The sequence below is a fragment of the Bufo bufo genome, chromosome 1 (genome assembly GCF_905171765.1).
Source record: "Bufo bufo chromosome 1, aBufBuf1.1, whole genome shotgun sequence".
In the NCBI taxonomy this organism is placed as follows: Eukaryota; Metazoa; Chordata; class Amphibia; order Anura; family Bufonidae; genus Bufo; species Bufo bufo.
In genome coordinates, this window is record NC_053389.1 from 636,925,104 (window position 1) to 636,948,544 (window position 23,441).

The 23,441-nt window shown below is 43.6% G+C and overlaps 1 protein-coding gene across 1 annotated transcript in view; it reads left to right on the top strand.

The window, feature by feature from the left end:
* ADAL (adenosine deaminase like) overlaps nt 1–23,441 on the top strand; it is a 52,323-nt gene that overhangs the window by 19,653 nt on the left and 9,229 nt on the right. The window contains exons 5-8 of the mRNA XM_040415767.1: nt 6,737–6,818; nt 7,612–7,738; nt 15,991–16,071; nt 18,542–18,668. Coding sequence (XP_040271701.1) covers nt 6,737–6,818; nt 7,612–7,738; nt 15,991–16,071; nt 18,542–18,668 — 417 coding nt within the window. The remainder of the gene's footprint in view (nt 1–6,736; nt 6,819–7,611; nt 7,739–15,990; nt 16,072–18,541; nt 18,669–23,441) is intronic.

Consider the following 23,441-nt stretch of genomic DNA (forward strand, 5'->3'; position numbering starts at 1 on the left):
CCAGAGAGGCTGGCATTTTTTCTTATAGCCTGCAAACACGAGCGCTACTGCTGGATTACAGGGTGGTTGTAACCATGGAAACGAGCAGCGTATAATGTGATGTAAAAATGAATCCAGCCAGCAAAGGAGGCAATATGGACAATCGCAATACATTAGTAAGTGCCTTGTATTAACTTTCTCTACATGATAAATGCCACTTGCTGCCTGGGGCTTCGGAGCAGAGTATATATGTAGCTGGTTCCTACACTGCCCCTAAATATTGTACGCTTAGTCAAGCCCAGGAGAGGCAGTTCTGTTAGTGTTAGGGACCCATCTGCAGAAGCCACCTTGACGCCTGGTAGATGGGCCTGACACACGTTTGATCAAATATGTGCGCTAAGAGCTTTGATTTTTTTTTTTCATTTATAGTAGGTATAATACCACTTTAATTTAGTATAATCCCTATTTCCCAGTTTTATTGTTTGTATGTGAGATGTTGTGCTGCCATACCTTTTTTTGTTTGCTTTCTGCACACTAGCTTTATGGATGTGCACCTGTGACTATTAATGTGCTTGTCTAAATTTTCTTGTAGTACTTGCTAAAGTGAGACAGCTCTTTAAGACCGCCCCCGGTCAACTATCGGTGACTGAGAGCTATGTACATATGTATACACACAAATCTATTTTCAGTTTGCATTTTTTATTGATCAAATGTGGACCCATTCATGAATGTTATATGAATGTTATATGTGTGCTGTCCGCATCTATTTATCATGTAGGTAAAGTTAATACAAGGCACTTGCTAATGTATTGTGATTGTCCATATTGCCTCCTTTGCTGGCTGGATTCATTTTTCCATCAAATTATACACTGCTCGTTTCCATGGTTATGACCACCCTGCAATCCATCAGCGGTGGTCGTGCTTGCACACTATAAGAAGAAAATGCCAGCGCCTCTGGTTACAGGGACCGTGGGAGCTGACATAGACTGGTACTTTTTTCTATAGTGTACAAGCACAGCCACGCTGCTGGACTGCAGGGTGGTCGTAACCATGGAAACCTTCTCTGCATAATAAATGCTCTTTGCTAAAGTGGCAAAACCCTGTTAAGTTTTAAAAGGTATTATTCTTGCAGTGATAGCTTGTTCACAATCATCATTAGGAAAGGCCAGGTGATGCAAATGTCAAAGATATAAATACCCAGACTCCTCTAATCTTGCCCCCAAAACAGCAGCCATGGGTTCTTCTAAGCAGCTGCCTAATATTCTGAAAATTAAAAATAATTGATGCACAAAAAGCAGGAGAAGGCTATAAGAAGATAGCAAAGTGTTTTCAGGTTGACATTTCCTCAATTCAAAATGGCATTTAACACAGACAGCTGCTGGTCGGATTGCGAGCAAGGCAAATCAGAATCCGCTCTTGACAACAAAAGACCATCAAGAATATTTAACAGACTCTAGAGTTGTGGTACATTGTTCTCCTGTTCAGCGACACAAAAGTGTTTCAGTTCAGCTGCTGAGGCATGTATTAAGAGGTTCTGCAGCAGCTGAGGAGTGTATTATGAGGTTCTGCAACAGTTGAGGTGTATTATGAGGTTCTGCAGCAGCTGAGTTGTGTATAATGGGGCTTTGCAGCAACAGAGGTGTGTATTATGATGTTCTGCAGTAGCGGAGGTGGGTGGTCATTCTGCAAATTATAGAATGTTTTAATTCTGTTCCATATTGTGGAAGGAATAGGATATTCTGTTGGAGTGAGAAATATGCATAACACACACAGACGATATCCGTATTTTGTAAATCTGACGCAGTCATGTGCATGAAGGCCATCTCTGATATCTATCTATCTATCTCATATAGCACATATCACATAAATGTCTAATAGATCATACACTGCCTTTTCAAAAAAAAAAGGTCACACACTCTAATATTTTGTTGGACCGCCTTTAGCTTTGATTACGGCACGCATTCGCTGTGGCATTGTTTTGATAAGCTTCTGCAATGTCACAAGATTTATTTCCATCCAGTGTTGCATTAATTTTTCACCAAGATCTTGCATTGATGATGGTAGTCTGACTGCTGCACAAAGTCTTCTCCAGCACATCCCAAAGATTCTCAATGGGGTTAAGGTTTGGACTCTGTAGTGGCCAATCCATGTCTGACAATGATGTCTCATGCTCCCTGAACCACTCTTTCACAATTTGAGCCCGATGAATCCTGGCATTGTCATCTTGGAATATGCCCGTGCCATCAGGGAAGAACAAATCCATTGATGGAATAACCTGGTCATTCAGTATGTTCAGGTAGTTAGCTGACCTCAGTCTTGGAGCACATACTGTTGCTGAACCTAGACCTGACCAACTGCAGAAACCCCAGATCATAGCACTGCCCCCACAGGCTTGTACAGTAGGCACTAGGCATGATGGGTGCATCACTTCATCTGCCTCTCTTCTTACCCTGATGTGCCCATTACTCTGGAACAGGGTAAATCTGGACTCATCAGACCACATGACCTTCTTCCATTGCTCCCTAGTCCAATCTTTATGCTCCCTAGCAAATATAAGTTATTTTTTTCTGGTTTGCCTCATTGATTAGTGTTTTTTTTTACGGCTACACAACTGTTCAGTCCCAATCCCTTGAGTTCCCTCCGCATTGTGCATGTGGAAATGCTCTTACTTTCACTATTAAACATAGTCCTGAGTTCTACAGTTGTTTTTCTTCGATTTGATTCCACCAAACGCCAATCACGATCATTCCAGATTTTTTCCTCGCCACATTTCTTCCTTGAATACGATGGGTCCCCACTATCCTTCCAGTTTTTAATAAAGCGTTGGACAGTTCTTAACCCAATTTTAGTAGTTTCTGCAATCTCCTTAGATGTTTTCTCTGCTTGATGCATGCCAATGATTTGACCCTTCTCAAACAGACTAACATCTTTTCCACGACCACGAGATGTGTCTTTCGACATGGTTGTTTAAGAAATGAAAAGCAACTCATTGCACCAGTTGGGGTTAAATAACTTGTTGCCAGCTGAAAGATAATCGCCCATGCCGTAATTATCCAATAGGAGGCTCATACCTATTTGCTTAGTTAAATCCAGGTGGCAACTTTTTTTTTTGGACAGGCAGTGTATATAGATAGACACAGTAAATAAACTCATCATTTACAGTTTTATCTGGACTTCTCGCATGCTAGCAGCTTGGTTCTCAAACAGGGGGCCCCTTAGCAGGAGGAGGGGGGGGGGTTCAGTAACACAGGCAGGAGGAAGAGGACTGCTGCTGCTGGACATAGAAGCTGTCTGGAAATGCTCTCCCCATGACAGGATTGAGTTTCCAGTCTCAGCAGCCTCCATCCTCCTCCTGCCTGTCCCGACTACCTGCTCCTAACTTATGCAGCAGCCTGTTCACAGTAAAGTAAGGAGGGGGATGCAGGATCCAAACAAGGAGCCTGCATGCAAGTAGGAGCTGCCTGCATGTTCCACAGAGCTCAGAGGGAAGAGACAGTCTTCTGGCCCTCTGACTGAGGGGACAGAAGGAAGGGACAAGGAGAGCAGCATATGGGGAGATGCCTGCTGTGATGCCAGCTCTGATTCTAAGTGTCACAGGATAAGGAGGACACATTACAGAGCTTTCTTCTCCCCTGTGCTGTCGATGCTTCGTCCATCCCACTCGTATGTCCTACACCCTAACAATGATGCCATCTTGTGCAGGCAGCCTGCCAGCAGCACTTCTTCCCGTCTCTGCCCAGCTCCCTAGCCAGCGATGATGCTATACACTGTGTGCAGAATTATTAGGCAAATGAGTATTTTGACCACATCATCCTCTTTATGCATGTTGTCTTACTCCAAGCTGTATAGGCTCGAAAGCCTACTACCAATTAAGCATATTAGGTGATGTGCATCTCTGTAATGAGAAGGGGTGTGGTCTAATGACATCAACACCCTATATCAGGTGTGCATAATTATTAGGCAACTTTCCTTTCCTTTGGCAAAATGGGTCAAAAGAAGGACTTGACAGGCTCAGAAAAGTCAAAAATAGTGAGATATCTTGCAGAGGGATGCAGCACTCTTAAAATTGCAAAGCTTCTGAAGCGTGATCATCGAACAATCAAGCGTTTCATTCAAAATAGTCAACAGGGTCGCAAGAAGCGTGTGGAAAAACCAAGGCGCAAAATAACTGCCCATGAACTGAGAAAAGTCAAGCGTGCAGCTGCCAAGATGCCACTTGCCACCAGTTTGGCCATATTTCAGAGCTGCAACATCACTGGAGTGCCCAAAAGCACAAGGTGTGCAATACTCAGAGACATGGCCAAGGTAAGAAAGGCTGAAAGACGACCACCACTGAACAAGACACACAAGCTGAAACGTCAAGACTGGGCCAAGAAATATCTCAAGACTGATTTTTCTAAGGTTTTATGGACTGATGAAATGAGAGTGAGTCTTGATGGGCCAGATGGATGGGCCCGTGGCTGGATTGGTAAAGGGCAGAGAGCTCCAGTCCGACTCAGACGCCAGCAAGGTGGAGGTGGAGTACTGGTTTGGGCTGGTATCATCAAAGATGAGCTTGTGGGGCCTTTTCGGGTTGAGGATGGAGTCAAGCTCAACTCCCAGTCCTACTGCCAGTTTCTGGAAGACACCTTCTTCAAGCAGTGGTACAGGAAGAAGTCTGCATCCTTCAAGAAAAACATGATTTTCATGCAGGACAATGCTCCATCACACGCGTCCAAGTACTCCACAGCGTGGCTGGCAAGAAAGGGTATAAAAGAAGAAAATCTAATGACATGGCCTCCTTGTTCACCTGATCTGAACCCCATTGAGAACCTGTGGTCCATCATCAAATGTGAGATTTACAAGGAGGGAAAACAGTACACCTCTCTGAACAGTGTCTGGGAGGCTGTGGTTGCTGCTGCACGCAATGTTGATGGTGAACAGATCAAAACACTGACAGAATCCATGGATGGCAGGCTTTTAAGTGTCCTTGCAAAGAAAGGTGGCTATATTGGTCACTGATTAGTTTTTGTTTTGTTTTTGAATGTCAGAAATGTATATTTGTGAATGTTGAGATGTTATATTGGTTTCACTGGTAAAAATAAATAATTGAAATGGGTATATATTTGTTTTTTGTTAAGTTGCCTAATAATTATGCACAGTAATAGTCACCTGCACACACAGATATCCCCCTAAAATAGCTAAAACTAAAAACTACTTCCAAAAATATTCAGCTTTGATATTAATGAGTTTTTTGGGTTCATTGAGAACATGGTTGTTGTTCAATAATAAAATTAATCCTCAAAAATACAACTTGCCTAATAATTCTGCACTCCCTGTAGATTAGCAGTACCAGAGCCGGCTGAGCGCTTCTCCCCTGCTGTCTACCCATGCTGTGATCAAGCAAATCTCACTGCAGCTTTGGGCACAGGGAAGATACTGACAGGAAAGGAGCGGGCAGCGTGGAGCAGCGCAGCGGGGCAGGAGAGAAGCACTGACTGGCCGCTCATTAGGAGCATTTTTGTGCCCCCCCCCCCCCCCCCCCTTGGCTGGTATGAGGTGGCACCCTAGGCAACTACCTACCCTTAGTCCTGGTGATACTTGCCAAAGGGGCTGCTACTAGGTACTAACCATGAAGGATGCCCAAAGTTTTGCTCTGGGCCCTTTAGCTTTTTTGTTTTGTTATTTTGAATATGTAAAAGATTAAAATAACAAATTGTTTTGCTTAAAATACAAAGGGAATGTGTCATCTTTAACTTTACGCCTTTTGGAGATCATTTCATCTTCAACTTGCTTAACCGTTCACATTAACAGTAATTTTGACCAGGGGTGCCCAAAGTTTTGCATGCCACTGTATGTGTAATCATCAGTAATATAGCGTATCTTAGAAAATGCAATTTGAACAGTCCTGCATCCGCAAGTGTCTGCTTCAGCAGTCAAGAGTGCTGCGATCTCAGCCCCTTCATTGACATCCCTTTGTAGGGGATTGTAGATTCCACAGGAGGCGTCAATCAAGTCTACACTGGAGGGGTTGCCGTCAATATGCTCAGAAAGGTGGATTTTATTTATATTATTATTATTATACTCACTTATATAGCGCTGACATATTCTGCAGCGCTTTACAGATATTATCATCACACTGTCCACAATGGGGCTCACAATCTAAAGGCTCATGCACACGACCGTATTTTCTTTCCGTGTCCGTTCCGTTTATTTTTGGGGTTTTTTGCAGACCATATGCGGAACCATTCATTTCAATGGGTCCGCAAAAAAAAAAGAAAAAAAAGGAATTTATTCTGTGTGCTTTCCGTATGTCCGTATTTCCATCTGTAAAGGATAGTACTGTTCTATTAGGGGCCAGCTGTTCTGTTCGGCAAAATATGGAATGCACACGGACGTCATCCGTTTTTTGCGGACCGCAAAATACATATGGTCTTGTACATGAGCCCTAAGTCCCCCTATCAGTATGTCTTCTGGAGTGCCCGGAGGAAACCCACGCAAACACACCTTCATACAAACTCCATGCAGATTTTGTCCTTGGTCGGATTTGAACCTAAGACCCCGGCACTGCAAAGCACCAGTGCTAACTACTGAGCCACTGTGGATTTTCTAGAAAAGGTCTTCCTAGCCCCTGTATTGTGGCAATAATGGTTTATGGGGTTTCAAGACAGTTGACAGGTGCCCTTTAAGATTAAAACTATAGAAGTTGGTCTATGTGCTAATAATGTTACATGATTGTCAGTATATAAATTCACACCACCATGTAACTTCCTTACAGGGATGACAAAGAGAACATACGTGGAGACTGTGCTTGAAGGCATTAAGCAGTGTAAGGCTGAGGAAGTGGACATCGATGTTCGGTACGCCTCACTGAGCTATTTCCCTCTGTTACAACGACTGGCGGGTATTTTCCCTGTCCAGAGTCATTGCTGTGCTACATGAAGAAAACCTGTTAATGGGGTTGTCCGGGTTCAGAGCTGAACCCGGACATACCCTTATTTTCACCCAGGCAGCCCCCCTGAGGCTAGCATCAGAGCATCTCATGCTCCGATGCGCTCCCTTGCAAGGCCTCTTTTGTTTTCAATAACACACTGCCGGGCAAAAACCTTCGCCCCGGCAGTGTGTTATTGAAAACAAAAGAGACCTTGCCCTGTGCGATTTAGCGCAGAGCAAGGGAGCACATCGCCTCACTGAGCTATTTCCCTCTGTTACAACGACTGGTGGCCGTTTTACTGGCTAGGGCAGTGCTAAATCCGGCCCATCAGTGCCAGTGACGTCACCGGGGTTCCTGGCAGCCACATAGAGAGCCCCAATACGTCACCGGATCTCCAAAAAATGCATTTGCCCAAAGGAGAGCATCGAAGCATGAATTGCTCCGATGCTCATGTCAGGGTGGCTGCCGGGGGGGGGGGGGGGGGGGGAGATGGAGGTATGTCCGGGTTCAGCTCTGAACCCGGACAACCCCTTTAAGAAATGTGACTTGGAGAATGTTTGGAAATGTGTCACCGCTGTAGAATGGTCTACTTTTTGTCCATAGAAGTTTTGTTGCAATGTTTGTTTAGGTAAGATACATTTCACCCCAACTCACCAATGGAAGATTGCAGTGAATATCTATGAATGTGCATCTAATTTCTCTGTTGTCCAATTTTTCAGATTCTTACTAGCAATTGATAGAAGAGGTGGGCCAACAGTGGCAAAAGAAACTGTTAAACTGGCTGAAGAATTTCTCCACTCTACAAATGACCTTGTTCTAGGCCTGGACCTCAGTGGTGACCCAACTGTGAGTTCAATTTATTCTGTTTGCTCACATTTCCTGTAAATCCTAATTAATGTTGATGTTGCTAAATGTTTTACAGACTGTATTACTCCACACTTAAAAGGGTTGTCCAGAATTTTAAAACTGATGACATATCTGTAGGGTAGACCAGTGTTTCCCAACCAGAGTGCCTCCAGCTGTTGCAAAACTACAACTCCCAGCATGCCCGGACAGCCTTTGGCTGTGCAGGCATGCTGGGAGTTGTAGTTTTGCAACAGCTGGAGGCACTCTGGTTGGGAAACACTGGGGTAGACCATCTATATCAGATCAGCAGGGGTCTGACTCCTGGCACCTTCATCGATCTGTTGTTTGAAGGGGCCATGCCACTCAAAGGAGTGCTGCAGCATCTCCATTGCCAGACACAGTGCCATCCATTCTGCAGTGACTGTACTACATGTAGCTGTGTTCCTCACACTTAAAGGCTTATGCACACGACCGTATGTATTTTACAGTCTGCAAAACACGGATCCGCAAAAAAAACGGATGACGTCTGTGTTACATCTGTTTTCTTTTTGCAGATCTATTGTAACAATGCCTGTCCTTGTCCACAAAACAAACAAGAATAGCACATGTTCTATTTTTTTTGCGGAATGGACATGCGGATACGGAATGCACACGGAGTCTTTTCCATTATTTTTGTGGCCCCATTGAAATTAATAGTTCCGCATACGGGCAAAAAAAATTAAACAGACACGGACGAAAAGTATGTTTGAGTACATGAGCCCTAAGTGGGATGAAGCTTCAGTAAGCTGCAGTATCACAAACTGCTGCTAAAGCCTGTATGGCACTGTGTCTGGTAATGAAGGGGGCATAGCACTCACTGTAGTTCTGCGGAGTTGGACCTCCACCCATCTGGTATTAATATAAAGCTTACTTCAGCTCCTTCTCATTCAAGTGATTGGGATAGAGCTATGTGTAGTAGCTTCAACAGTCAGAATGTACAGCACTGTGCCTCCTAATGAAGAGGCCATAGAGCTTGCCTGAGTGCCACATCCTCTTCAAACATTCAATTCCCTGGCAACCCCTTTAAAGCTTGTTTAGGCTACTTTCACACTGGCATTTTGGCTTTCCATTTGTAAGATCCGTTCAGGGCTCTCACCAGCGGTCCAAAACGGATCGGTTTTGCCCTAATGCATTCTGAACGGAAAAGTATCCGCTCAGAAAGCATCAGTTTGCCTCCGATCCGTCTCCATTCCGCTTTGGTGTCCGTCTGACGAAACTGAGCCAAACGGATCCGTTCTGACACACAATGTAGGTCAGTGGGGACGGATCCATCTAGACACAATCTGAATAAATAACTTTGACCAGAATCGTTGCCGGTCACACCAAATGTATAAATATGGCAACCAAGTTATGAAAAACAATAATTGAATAATGGGAAAACCTTAAAACAATCTTTAATTCATCATATGTTAAAATGATAGGCCCAATAATTAATCAAACAAAACTATCACACAAGATAGTCATCTACTGCCAACCAGAGTGATATGGTGGAGAGTATAAGCAGCCACAAGGTGTGCTCACTGGCTTACTCAGAGGGTGAGTAGGAAACAAAGGGATACAATAAAAGAGGGAGACAGATGCTGGGTCTCTTCCCCTAAAACATCCCTTAATCCTCACTCATGAACAAAAACACCCCTCTCTGTCTGTCCCTTGGTGTCCCTTGTAGGCAATATGGTGACTGCCCAGGTTCGTCAGAGTTTAAAGACCAATCACACCCTGGGGCAAACAAACAAACATATAACATATATACTGTCCCGACGCGTTTCACTGGCAATGGGCCAGGTCATCAGGGGACCTATGAATATGAATATCAAGAAATCAGTAAATACACATAGTGGGCGCTTCTCCGGCATCAGACACTACCAAATATGCCGGCGCCAGCAAGTAAAGAACAATGCTATTTAGTGAAATAGAGAGTACTTAGCTCGCCATGTGTATGGGATTCCTGGGTCCGCTCCTCTCCTGCGTATGGCAGTGGGGAGCGATTTCTCGTACTGGCGTTCTTTTTAAGCCAGCGCGGGTTTACTAAGACCGCGCCTAGGATCACATGATCGGTCACGCGGGTCATGACGTAACTGGTCACAGGGTGCCCGCGTCACAGCGCAAAATCCCATGATCGGGATCGGCACCAACAATATGTCAGTGCCGCCCATTCGCTGAAGCCAGCCCTCTACAGTAGGAGGTAGGTCCAGCGCTGTGAGGGGGCGGATTTAAGATGGAGATGAGGAAACATCAAGATGGGCTGACTCAAGTTCACACGGACCACCATCTAGCCAGGCGAAGATTGCCAAATGAGGTGCGTCACTTCCATACAATGACGGGAGGCGCTACCAGGGTATCTACATAGCAGATTCAACAGGTAACAGATCAGTTAGAGACAACAATCAATGGACGTAATACTTATTGTATATTTTTTAAGCCAGTCAAACCCACAACTACACAAATTAAATGCACAGGTGAGTATAAGTGTTTTCAAGTAGATTGAAACTAATAGGGTCAGATACCTGTCCAACGACAGATCCAACAACAAAATGTATAGTAGTGGGGCAATTGCACTCTTATAGAGCCCTATGGTAAAAAAAAGGGGTTCATAACACACATATGGGCCATAACGCAGGCATCACGCGTAAATGGATCACATAATATATGAACAGTACCCGGAAAGAGGTATTTACCTCGAGTACATGAGTTAAATGGATTTCAGGGGAATTTTTTATTATTATTGATCGAGCACCAATATGGGCATCTTTCAAATCGTCAGTGGGGATACCGCAGAGGGAACAGGGCGATACCCGAAGTCATCGAGAAGACCTAGTTTCCTCAATGTAGCAGCCAAATGAAAGCTGCTCATTGAGACCAGTGGGGTGGGAGGTCTTTAACTCGAATATCCACCATGTCTCCCTCTGCAGTATCCTCCTGTCCCAATTAGCCCCTCTCTTCAGGGGAGGGATCAGTTCAATGCCCATAAAAGTCATACCCTTAAAATTTCCGTTGTGACTCAGTTCTATGTGCTTAGCTAGTGGGGTGTCTCTATTATGCCTAATGTCATCAAGATGTTCCCCCACCCTTCTTCGTAATTCACAAGTGGTTTTGCCCACATATTCAAGGCCACAGTGACAAGTTGCCTTGTAGATTACTCCTCTGGATCTACAATTCAAAAAACGCTTGATAGAGTAGGTCTTGCCTGTTACATTACTGCAGAAGTCACGACCCCTGATGATAAAGGGGAAGGCAACGCAACCACTGCAGCGAAAGCAGCCCTCCAGTGGTTTGAGCCACATTCCCACAGGTTCGCTGGTCTCACTGAAGTGGCTGCAAACTAACCGGTCTCGTAGACTGCGATATGTGACCTGTGCAGTTGGTGCAACAATTCCTTTGATATCGGGATCCAAAAGTAGAATATTCCAATGTTTGGAGATGACATTACGCACTTCTCTTGCAGCACCATCAAAGGTGCCTATCAGGCGTATTTGATTATCCACCACATGTGTTTTATTAGGGTGGAGAAGTTCTGTTTGACTCCTCGAGCGGGCTCTCTGATACCCTTTTCCCTAAATCTATCACGTAAATCATCGGTCTGTTTATACTCACTCAATTTTGAACAGTTCCTCCTCATACGTAGGTACTGTTCCAATTCAATAGAGAGTTTGTAGATGTTGGTTTCCTGTACGTTTTAGTCTGAAGTTCCCCCCGATCACCTCTCATGATGACTATATCTAGGAAAGGGAGGCTGTCCTTTTGAATTTCCGAGGTAAATCTCAACCCCACATCATTGATGTTAAGCACCCCCACAAAGTGCTGTAGTTGTTCAGCTTCACCATTCCATAGTAGGAAAATATCATCGATGAATCTGACCCACGCCACCACTTGCGCAGCCACATGGGTCAGAGACTCACCGAAGACAATGGTCTCCCCTCACCAGCCCAGGAACAGGTTAGCATACGATGGGGCACAAGGACTCCCCATCGCCGTGCCCCTGAGCTGGTGGTAAAAGACGCCGCCAAAGAGAAAGTAATTGCAGGTGAGCGTGAACTCCAGAAGTCTAAGTACTAAACAGTTATGAGCGTGGAAATGGCATCCTCTGGTTAACAAAAATGTCTCCACTGCCCTCAATCCTAGATGGTGTGGGACTGAGGAGTAGAGCGCCTCCACGTCGATGGAGGCCAACCAGGTGTCATTTTCCACGGAGATTCCTTCCAACCGACCCAAGAGATCACCTGTGTCCCTAATGTAGGAAAGTAGAGTCTTGACGAACGGAGCCAAGATGTGATCGATATAGATCCCCACATTTTGTCCTATGCTGTTCACCCCGGACACTATAGGTCTTCCCTTAAGAAGGGTAGTTCCCTTGTGAACCTTGGGAAGGCTATAAAAGGTTGGTATAGTAGGGTACTTCTTGTAAAGAAAATCAAGTTCATTCTCAGAGATTAAACCTGATGATTTGGCCTCACCGAGAATAATTTTCATTTTTTTTTGATATCGAACAGTGGGATCACTTTTTAATTTCTCATACGTGTCCCTATCACTCAAAAGATCAAGGCAAAGTTTCTTATATCGTGGCGTATCTAGAACGACCACATTGCCTCCTTTATCGGAGGATTTGATCGTGATGTTGTTATCGCGTTCCAGATTCTCAATTACCTTATACTCTGCTTTGGAGCACAATCTGGCACAATAGAAAACGGATCTGTCCTCCATTGACTTTCAATGGTGTTCATCTTGGCAATGTTAAAGATAATAAAAAATCGGATCCGTTCTGAACGGATGCAGACGGTTGTATTATCTGAACGGATCTGTCTGTGCAGATCCATGACGGATTCGCACCAAAAACGAGTGTGAAAGTGGCCTTAAAGAGTAGCTATGATTTTAAAATACTTTTGACTTGTCAGACGTTTTGATCATTGTTGGTCCGAGGCTGAGACAAACCACTAAAATGAAGGGGCTGAGCCCCTTCGTTTCTGCCAAGCGCCTCTCTGAGAGCTGAGTGAGTGGTATATCGACTCACAGGCTTTCCATGTGCCCATTCACCGCTCGCTCCACTTCTAACATCACATTATTTCTTTTGTTCATGATAGGTATTAAATACCCATTATATGTGTTTTATTTCTTTTTCTGATTATGTAACTTTCTAGTATACTTTATGTATCTATATGTAACAGTGTTCATGATCTCTCCTTGTAGTCGATAGCTAGAAACATTTTACATTTAGTTGCTGAAAAGCTGAGCTACAGATACTGGTATGTGACTGCAAGAGTTAGCCATAATACACTTAAAGGGGTTGTGCAAGAATAGGAGGGTTTTTGGCATGATGCCAGGGGAGCCTAACACCACCTCAGCCTGTTTTTGGCTCTGGCGATGTGAAATCCGATATTGACATCGCTGGAGCCCCAAGTAGCATTGCTAACTGGGAGAAGACGGAGCCGGCCCCGGGAAGCAGGTAAGTAAGCTTCCCTTTGCAGGTCTTGCAGAATGGGGGGGGGGCATTTGCCAATAACCCTCCCATTTTCGCACAACCCGTTTAAAGGGGTTATCCCTGTCATGCAGGAAATAATAAATTACATACATTATACTGTATGTCATTTGGATCAGTGGGAACCATTTGGATCTTACAGTGTTATGTCTTCTGCTGAGGCTTTGACCTGAACATAGAAGAATTTTTATATTTTATTTTTTGTTTTGTAATGTTAGAGTTTAGATGTTTATACTAATACGGTTGAAAATGGCCATGTAGAAAATGTTGTGTCTTCTTGATGAACGTAGACAAAATGTTTTTCTGACGTCTTAACCTTGAGGGGGCCCCTGACTATGCAGCCTAGTGTCAAAGGGAGGCATGACAAATGTGGCCTTATCTCATATGTGCCATCTGTTCTTGGAATATAGGGTTAGCGAGATAGTTTACCGAAAATGCCTCAGAATATGTGCGTAAAACACAAGGAGTTTCATCCAGATTAGGCAAATAAGCATCAAATTGTTTTTTGACATTTTGTAAGCCAGTAAGCCAAAGTTCTGACTCCTGCATTTTATCACACTTGGACTCGGACTCCTTCATAAATGGCCAATATTTTAGTGATAACACATTTACTGTAGTAAAATGGTAACATGGGGCTTTTTCTTACTATCATGTAAGTAATCTGGCTACTTAGATGGAACTGAAACTATGTTTATTGGAATAAAAATTCTGAAATGTTTTAAATTCCTATCAGTAAACATGCAATGTACTATGCACGTAATAAATGGAAAATACTGTTATACACTTATTTTAAGAAATCTATGAATGTGTCCTGTAAATGCAGATAATCAGGGGCAAATTTAAATGGGAATAAAATAAACATTTAAAAAGTATAGCAGCTGCATTCAGTGCTGCTATGAAAGGGTTATCTGGGAATAAATCACTTTTCACTGGTGCTTGCAGCTTTCCTCCGCTATGGAAAGATTCATACTACTGCTGTCCGCAGCTTTGGTCTTGCACACTGGCTACTGTGTCCATCTTCTGGTTCGCGGCTTGTTTACTTCATCCCCGACATGGACATTATCATCTTCTCCACTGCAGCCAATGACTGGATTCAGAGGTGACATGCCCATAAAACATATATCACCGCTGGAGCCGGATGATCATGTCCATGCCGCGGAAGAGTTAAATAAATGATTGACCAGAAGATGGGCACACGTGAGCCGCACACAGAATCATAACAGATAACCCTGTATTCCTGTTCTGTCTAGCCGTTGTGAGATGGTTGCAGGCATGCCCACTAGTGCACTTCCTCTTCTGGTCTTTGCCTGAACCTGTGCTGCACTTGCTCAGTAGTATTGTAACTAAGGGCCTTGGAGTAACATGAAGATGCCTAGTATCAGGGACAGGAGAGGTGAGAACTGATTGTCTATCACCATTGGAACACCCTGCTTATCACTTGATTTTCAGTGTTGCGTTAATCGGGTTCGGATTGCTGTATCCGAATCTGATTCTTTTAAAAACTACCTTAATAATATGGGCTCCGTCTTACTATAAGGGTCCATTCACACGTCTGCAAATTGCGGATCCGCAAAACACAGACACCGGCCATGTGCGTTCCATATTTTGCGGACCGCACATGGCCGGCACCATGATAGAAATGCCTTTTCTTTTCCATGGCTGTGGACAAGAATAGGACATGTTCTTTCTTATGCGGAGCCGTGGACGGAAGTGCGGATGCGGGAGCACACTGTGTGCTGTCCGCATATGTTGCGGCCCAATTGAAAATGAATGGTTCCGGAAAATTGCAGAACAGATGTGGACCCATTTTGCATGTGAACGGACCCTCAAATGTATGTCCTCCGTGGAGGTCATTCCGAAGTTTCTTTAAATATGTTGAGACTTACTTAGTCTCGCTGCTATCGCATGTCAGTTCGTTTATTGGCATAAATTACTGTATCAAAATACGAAGTACAACTTTGGTTCGCTAATGAGGCAGAAAGACTAGTTGTGCTTAGTATTCTGATAAGTAATTTAAGCAAATAAACGAACTGACGTGTGATAGAGGAGAAACAAAGTAAGTCTCAGCATATTTGCTGAAACTTCGGAAAGAAATCCGCGGAGGACATGCATTTTACAGTAAGACGGAGCTCATATTATTAACAATGTTTTTAAACAAATTTGATTCTGATACAGCAATCAAAACCCGATTCGCATAACCCTAGATGGGTAGAACATAAATATATTTATAATTAACATTTCTAAACTTTTCTAATTTTGTATGAATAATAATAACAGATAAAATTATTTTTAAGCTGGATTTAGAGTCAGTACATTTCTACTGACGCCGACTCCACACAAAACTAGCTTCGACTACATAGCCCCGTGAATTTCACTAGGATATGCCATCTCTGTATGATCTGGGGCTTCTGACCTTTGGGACCTGGTTTAGTGCATCTTCCTCTATAGATTCTCTGCACAGCGGCTCCCCTGCCTCCCGCAGTGCAGGGAACTACAGCTGGCATCATTCACTTGAAAAAACTGTGAAGGGACAAAATGCTAAACCAGCGCAGTGGCCCCTTCATTCTCAGATTCAGTGGGTATCTCAGATGCTTGACCAACCCCCCCTCGTAAAGTGATAGCATATCCTATTGATTTTCCAGCACTTTATAACATTTAGAATACCTGGATAGATATTCATACCCAGTGTTGTGTATATGACCTTATTCTTGGCTGTAGTATGACTAACGTTTAATGATTTCAGATTGGACATGGAAAAGACTTCATGGATCCTCTTACTGAAGCTAGAAGGTCTGGTCTCAAACTGGCTCTTCATTTGTCAGAGGTATGGTTTATTTCAGAATATCACACATCTGAGTGTGTTTAGGGACCTATGAAACAATGTGTATATTAAACCAACGTCCCATATTAACCGCTTCCCACATCTACATTCTAAACGCCACTGCCCTGTACAGTAAAGGCATACATCTGCAGGCTTAACTGTATTGTGCAAAGTCATGATAGAGAGATGGCCATCTCCACTGAGGTGACAGGGAGCTGAGATCATCATGGTGCTCACAGTAAGTTCTCTGTTCAGCAGAAATTTTCCTTTTTGTATTCTGGCTTCTGCTGTGGAAACTTGTGAGATTGTAAGGACATTGCAGTCTTCTGACTGAGACGGGGAAAATGAGGATACTGGGAGGATGTGATTTGTGTCCTCCCATCATTCCTCTGTATGGAGGTTGGTGCCATTAACGTTTTAACGGCCATGCATCAATTTCATGCTAAATATGTAACACTAAATATTAGCAGTCACTTTTTGTCTTCACAGTCCTCGTCCTTATCTGCTTTAACGGTGCTTCTACAATTAAATTTTTTGCATACTGGTACTTTGCACCCTATATGGATCTCATTTACCAGTTAAAGAGGCTAAGGTTCAGCTCTGAACCCGGACATATCCCCATTTTCACTCGATGCTCTCCCTTGCCCTGCTCGATACAGCAGTTTTTACACTGCTAAGCGAGTGGTTCCGCCTAGCAATGTTTCTGGTGGCATCATCTGCACTGATGGGCAGGCTTCAGCGCTGCCCTAGTAGTTTTACAGGCTAGGGCAGCGCTAAAGCCTGCCCATTAGTGCCGGTGATGTCACCGGGCTCACTGCTAGGCAAAAGCCTCCGCCATTTTCCCCTTGGAGAGCCCGGTACGTCACCGGATCTCCAAAAAAAGCCTTTGCCCTGCGCAATTCAGCACAGGGTAAAGGAGAGCATCGGAGCATTTATATTGGGGGGGGGGGGGAAGGGGGCTGCCTGGGTGAAAATGGGGATATGTCCAGTGTCAACTGTGAACCCGGACAACCCCTTTAAGGGTGGGGAGACACGTTAGAATAAATATGAGGATCTGTTTTCTACAAAGGTCTTCTAGTAACAATGTTTGTTGGGCAAACTGCACATTTGTGGTGGTGGTATAGATGGGAGAGAAATTGAATTATTGTGGTGAAAATATTATTGTGTAACTAAACATTTTTACAGTTTTTAAAGGGATTCTGTCATCAGAATTTAGGCCTATAACCTAAACATATGGCGAGGTCCCTACTAATACACAGAATCCTAAAGTGACCTTATCAAATGCGCCTGTGGCTCTATAATCATATAAAACAGGTTTATATAACCTGTCACTCACGTCAAAATGTGTCCAAGGGGACGTCTCACGATGCAGGGTGCCCGGCTGCAGCCATCTCCTTTCGGTGCTCAGCGCCGCCTTCTGAATTGAAATCTCCGCCCTCCCTTCCATTAGAGCTGCCTACCTCAGTTCATCGTTCACTCCTGGCAGCGGCCTCGTTATGCGAAGTGCGCATGCGCCGGCCAGCGCACTTCGCTAGAACCTGCCTTGGCCGCCCGATTACAGCCTGTAATCGGGCGGCCAAGGCAGGTTCTAGCGAAGTGCGCCGGCCCGCGCATGCGCACTTCGCATAACGATATGAAGTGCTGAGTCCCCTGCCGATTGCTACAACGAGGAGATGAGCACTGTCCCTTCTCACTGCTTTTTTTCCTTCTTCAGCAGCGAGGTAAAACAGTGCTCAGCTGAGTGTTATTCCTTATTTTATGATCGCAAGGGGGAAGGTGGGTCTCGGCACTCGGGTCCTCACTGATCAAAGTCTTTGATATGTCACCATGACATCAAAAGTTTTGCTAAAGTAAAGGTCCTGGTCCTGAAAGGGTTAGGCTACATGCACACGACCGTTCCGTTTTTTGCGGTTCACAAATCGCGGTTCCGCAAAACACGGACAAGATTAGGACATGTTATATATTTTTTTTGCGGGGCCACGGAACAGAGCAACGGATGTGGACAGCACATGGAGTGTATTACTGCACTGCGGCGGCAGCAGGAAGCGCACTACGTCATAGCAACCAATGACGCTGTACGCTCCTGCACTCAGAAAAAATCCAGACCGGTATCACACTGTCCGTGTTCCACGGACGTGTGCATGAGGCTTAATGCTAATGTCTGTAAAGTGCTGCAGAATATAGCAGCGCTATATAAGTGCATAAAATAAATAGCGACTTGGAAAATGAAAAATAACATTAGCAAAAATCCTTTACAAGTTTGTTTAACATAAAAATTTGATTTAAATAATAGGTCATTTTTTGGTGACACATTTCCTTTAAGAAATATATGTAGCACAAGCCACCATGAAAAAACAAGGTCTTCTATCTAAGACAGTATTCGCTGCATTATCGTCATATATGTTTTTTCATCAGACTGAGGTACAATGATTGATGCTGATTTACCAATATGTAATCAATTTGATTTTTATAGGTGCCCAGTCAAGAAGAGGAGAGTGAGCTTCTGGTTGGAATTCCACCAGACAGAATAGGACATGGAACTTTTCTTTGTAACTCTCCAAAAATTGTTGAAGTGGTTAAGGAACATCGCATACCCATGGGTAGATATTGTGTTTCTGTTTGTACACACACTGCTATATTGTATGATGGTAAAATACATCATTGGTCCTCATGTAAGGAGCAAACTTTGAAGTTACATTTGTGATATGCTGTGTAGACCAAGTAGTAGTGTATGATAAATGAGATTAAGGGCTCATGTACAGGAATTTATTTTTTATCTGCACCCGATCCACATTTTTTAAGGCTCGGATGCGGACTCATTCACTTCAATGGGGCCACAAAAAATGCGGACAGCACATCGTGTGTTGTCCACATCCATATGTCTTTTCCATGGCATCCACAAAAATATAGAACATGTCCTAATCTTGTCCGCACCACGGACAAGGATAGGGCTGTTCTGTTACAGCCCAGCCGTTCCGCAAAATGCAGACTGCACACGGCCGGTATCCGTGTTTTGCGGATCCACAATTTGCGGACCACAAAACAGGCAACAGTCGTGTGCATGAGCCCTAAAACTGTAGTCATGAAGACCATAGAGGAAATGTATATACAGTGGGGGAAATAATTATTTGACCCCTCACTGATTTTGTAAGTTTGTCCAATGACAAAGAAATGAAAAGTCTCAGAACAGTATCATTTCAATGGTAGGTTTATTGTAACAGTGGCAGATAGCACATCAAAAGGAAAATCGAAAAAATAACTTTAAATAAAAGATAGCAACTGATTTGCATTTCATTGAGTGAAATAAGTATTTGAACCCTCTAACAAAAAAAGACTTAATACTTGGTGGAAAAACCCTTGTTTGCAAGCACAGAGGTCAAACGTTTCTTGTAATTGATGACCAAGTTTGCGCACATTTTAGGAGGAATGTTGGTCCACTCCTCTTTGCAGATCATCTCTAAATCCCTAAGGTTTCGAGGCTGTCTCTGTGCAACTCTGAGCTTGAGCTCCCTCCATAGGTTTTCGATTGGATTAAGGTCCGGAGACTGACTAGGCCACTCCATGACCTTAATGTGCTTCTTCTTGAGCCACTCCTTTGTTGCCTTTGCTGTATGTTTTGGGTCATTGTCGTGCTGGAACACCCATCCACGACCCATTTTCAGTTTCCTGGCAGAGGGAAGGAGGTTGTCGCTCAGGATTTCACGATACATGGCTCCGTCCATTTTCCCGTTTATGCGAATAAGTTGTCCTGTGCCCTTAGCAGAAAAACACCCCCAAAGCAAAATGTTTCCACCCCCATGCTTGACGGTGGGGACGGTGTTTTGGGGGTCATAGGCAGCATTTTTCTTCCTCCAAACACAGCGAGTTGAGTTAATGCCAAAGAGCTCTATTTTGGTCTCATCAGACCACAGCACCTTCTCCCAGTCACTCTCTGAATCATTCAGGTGTTCATTGGCAAACTTCAGACGGGCCTGCACATGTGCCTTCCTGAGCAGGGGGACCTTGCGAGCCCTGCAGGATTTTAATCCATTGCGGTGTAATGTGTTTCCAATGGTTTTCTTGGTGACTGTGGTCCCTGCTAATTTGAGGTCATTAACTAACTCCTCCCGTGTAGTTCTAGGATGCTTTTTCACCTTTCTCAGAACCATTGACACCCCACGAGGTGAGATCTTGCGTGGAGCCCCAGAGCGAGGTCGATTGATGGTCATTTTGTGCTCCTTCCATTTTCGAACAATCGCACCAACAGTTGTCACCTTCTCTCCCAGCTTCTTGCTAATGGTTTTGTAGCCCATTCCAGCCTTGTGCAGGTCTACAATTTTGTCTCTGACATCCTTGGACAGCTCTTTGGTCTTTCCCATGTTGGAGAGTTTGGAGTCTGCTTGATTGATTGATTCTGTGGACAGGTGTCTTTTATACAGGTGACTAGTTAAGACAGGTGTCCTTAATGAGGGTGACTAATTGAGTAGAAGTGTCTAACCACTCTGTGGGAGCCAGAACTCTTAATGGTTGGTAGGGGTTCAAATACTTATTTCACTCAATGAAATGCAAATCAGTTGCTATCTTTTATTTAAAGTTATTTTTTCGATTTTCCTTTTGATGTGCTATCTGCCACTGTTACAATAAACCTACCATTGAAATGATACTGTTCTGAGACTTTTCATTTCTTTGTCATTGGACAAACTTACAAAATCAGTGAGTGGTCAAATAATTATTTCCCCCACTGTAGATTGGCATTTTTTGTTCCAGTTTTAATAACAAACCGAAGTGGTTTATGATGCCAGAATTATTAAGAGGTAATCAATCATCCTGGTGCATTGTAGGGAGTTTTATGCACCAGAAAAAAAATCTATACCAGCAATTGAGGTGGCATTAGTGATGAGCTAACTTCTGTTTTCAAGTTCGGTGTACAAGGTTCGGGTTATTTAAGAATTCCGTTATGGATTCCACTACCACGGACTATAACGGAATTCTTAGATAACCCACACCTTATATGCCGAACTTGAAAACAGACGTTCACTCAACACTAGATGGCATAGATTTCTGGTCCAATGTGCACAAGTTTGAGTGGGCCTCCTCCTGCCAACTCCCGAAAAATTGCGACTTTGTACACCGAAAAACTGCTTACAAAAATGATGTGTTCACCTTTTGTGTTTCATGACTCTATCTTAATGCTGACATATGAACTAAAATGGCATACCTGAAGCCTAACACTGCAGTACTGTCAGATGCAGAAGAAAACATTTAGGCCCCTTTCACACGGGCGTTGCGGGAAAATGTGCGGGTGCGTTGCGGGAACACCCGCGATTTTTCCGCGCGAGTGCAAAACATTGTAATGCGTTTTGCACTCGCGTGAGAAAAATCGCACATGTTTGGTACCCAAACCCGAACTTCTTCACAGACGTTCGGGCTTGGGATCGGTGTTCTGTAGATTGTATTATTTTCCCTTATAACATGGTTATAAGGGAAAATAATAGCATTCTGAATACAGAATGCATAGTAAAAAAGCGCTGGAGGGGTTAAAAAAAAATAAAAAATCATTTAACTCACCTTAATCCACTTGATCGCGTAGCCCGGCATCTCCGTCTGTCCCCTTTACTGAATAGGACCTGTGGTGAGCATTAATTATAGTTCAAGGACCTGTGATGACGTCACTCCGGTCATCACATGGTACGTGACATGATCTTTTATTCAGAATGCTATTATTTTCCCTTATAACCATGTTATAAGGGAAAATAATAATGATCGGGTCTCCATCCCGATCGTCTCCTAGCAACCGTGCGTGAAAATCGCACCGCATCCGCACTTGCTTGCGGATGCTTGCGATTTTCACGCAACCCCATTCATTTCTATGGGGCCTGCGTTACGTGAAAAACGCACAAAGGGGAGCATGCTGCGATTTTCACGCAACACAAAAGTGATGCGTGAAAATCACTGCTCGTGTGCACAGCCTCAAAGAAATGAATGGGTCGGTATTCAGTGCGGGTGCAATGCGTTCACCTCCCGCATCGCATCTGCGCGGAATACTCGCTCGTGTGAAAGGGGCCTTACTGTTGTGATACAGCCATGTCTACACATCTCACTATTCAAGCCAGTTAGGAAGTCGAAATTGTTGTATGTGGTGATTTTTGTCCACACAAGGTCCCCAAGACAACACTGCAAAAAGGAATCAGAAGAGAACATGATGTCATCAAAAACTCTTGAGTAGTGCAGCTCAGGATTTGAGCCACAAACTTCAAGTGATTTAATATCGGTGTAAATGTAGCATATTACACTTTTCATGTACAGTATAGTACATATAGTGCCTTTGTAAAATATTACCAAGTTTATTGCACTAATGGTTTAAGTTCTACAGTTAGTCTGTTGTAAGCCTTGAATATCCATATAAGTGGGGCCATTTACAATGGCCCTAAGCCAGATTTTTGGCATAACTTTTTTTTTTTTTTTTAAATGCCATTGTGCTTAAAGGGAACCTGTCACCAGTTTTATGGTGTCCTAACTAAGGGCAACATAAATAAGTGACTGATTCTCGTAGCAAAATGCTGGGTCACTTTCTTTAATTGACCCAGTCAATCTACCAACATCTTGTATTGAAAAGCTCCATCTGATAATGATGAGTCCTGAATATTCATGAGCTCCTGACTCTCCCCGCCTACCTGCTGCTGATTGACAGTTATTTTCCATATGAATCAGCAGCAGGTGGGCAGGGGAGTGGCTATAGCTCTGAATTTAAAAAAACGCTGGACTCAATGACATCACGCTGGACTCAAATCAGCTCATTAGCATGCGGCATGTGGCATCTTTGTGTGTATATTATGAGGTAACCATCTGTCACACCAGTAAGTGAATACATCTAAGGCACTTTTTAGTAGTTAATGATTGTATATAATTAGTTAGATTATAATCAAATATCCACATGACAGGTTCCCTTTAAGTATAAGTCGCTTTTTTACGTTGCCCTCTCTACTTTCCAAAAAGGGGTATGTGGCAGGGGTTATGGTCAGGTTCCCAGCCCCGCCACATATACCACAATTTACATCACGTTACTGGCGTAAATGGTGACTGAAATGTACGCCAGCTACGAGATGGAGAAGATTTCACTCTAAGCACACGGAATGGTGGAGGAATGCGCAGGGATATATGAAGACCAGCGTCAAAATGCCGGTCTTGATAAATGACCTCCGTTATTTTATACCTAAAAATATATATAGGTATACTAAAGGTAGATTTGTCCTGAAATGATCTTCATAAATGAGTCAGCCTTGCTGGCATCTGAAGCAGTGACTCAAATGCCAAATCATTTCTATTAGAGACAGTCATGACTAACCATGTGGTAGTTAGCAGTGCTAAATATCAAACCCTCATTTAAGTATGTA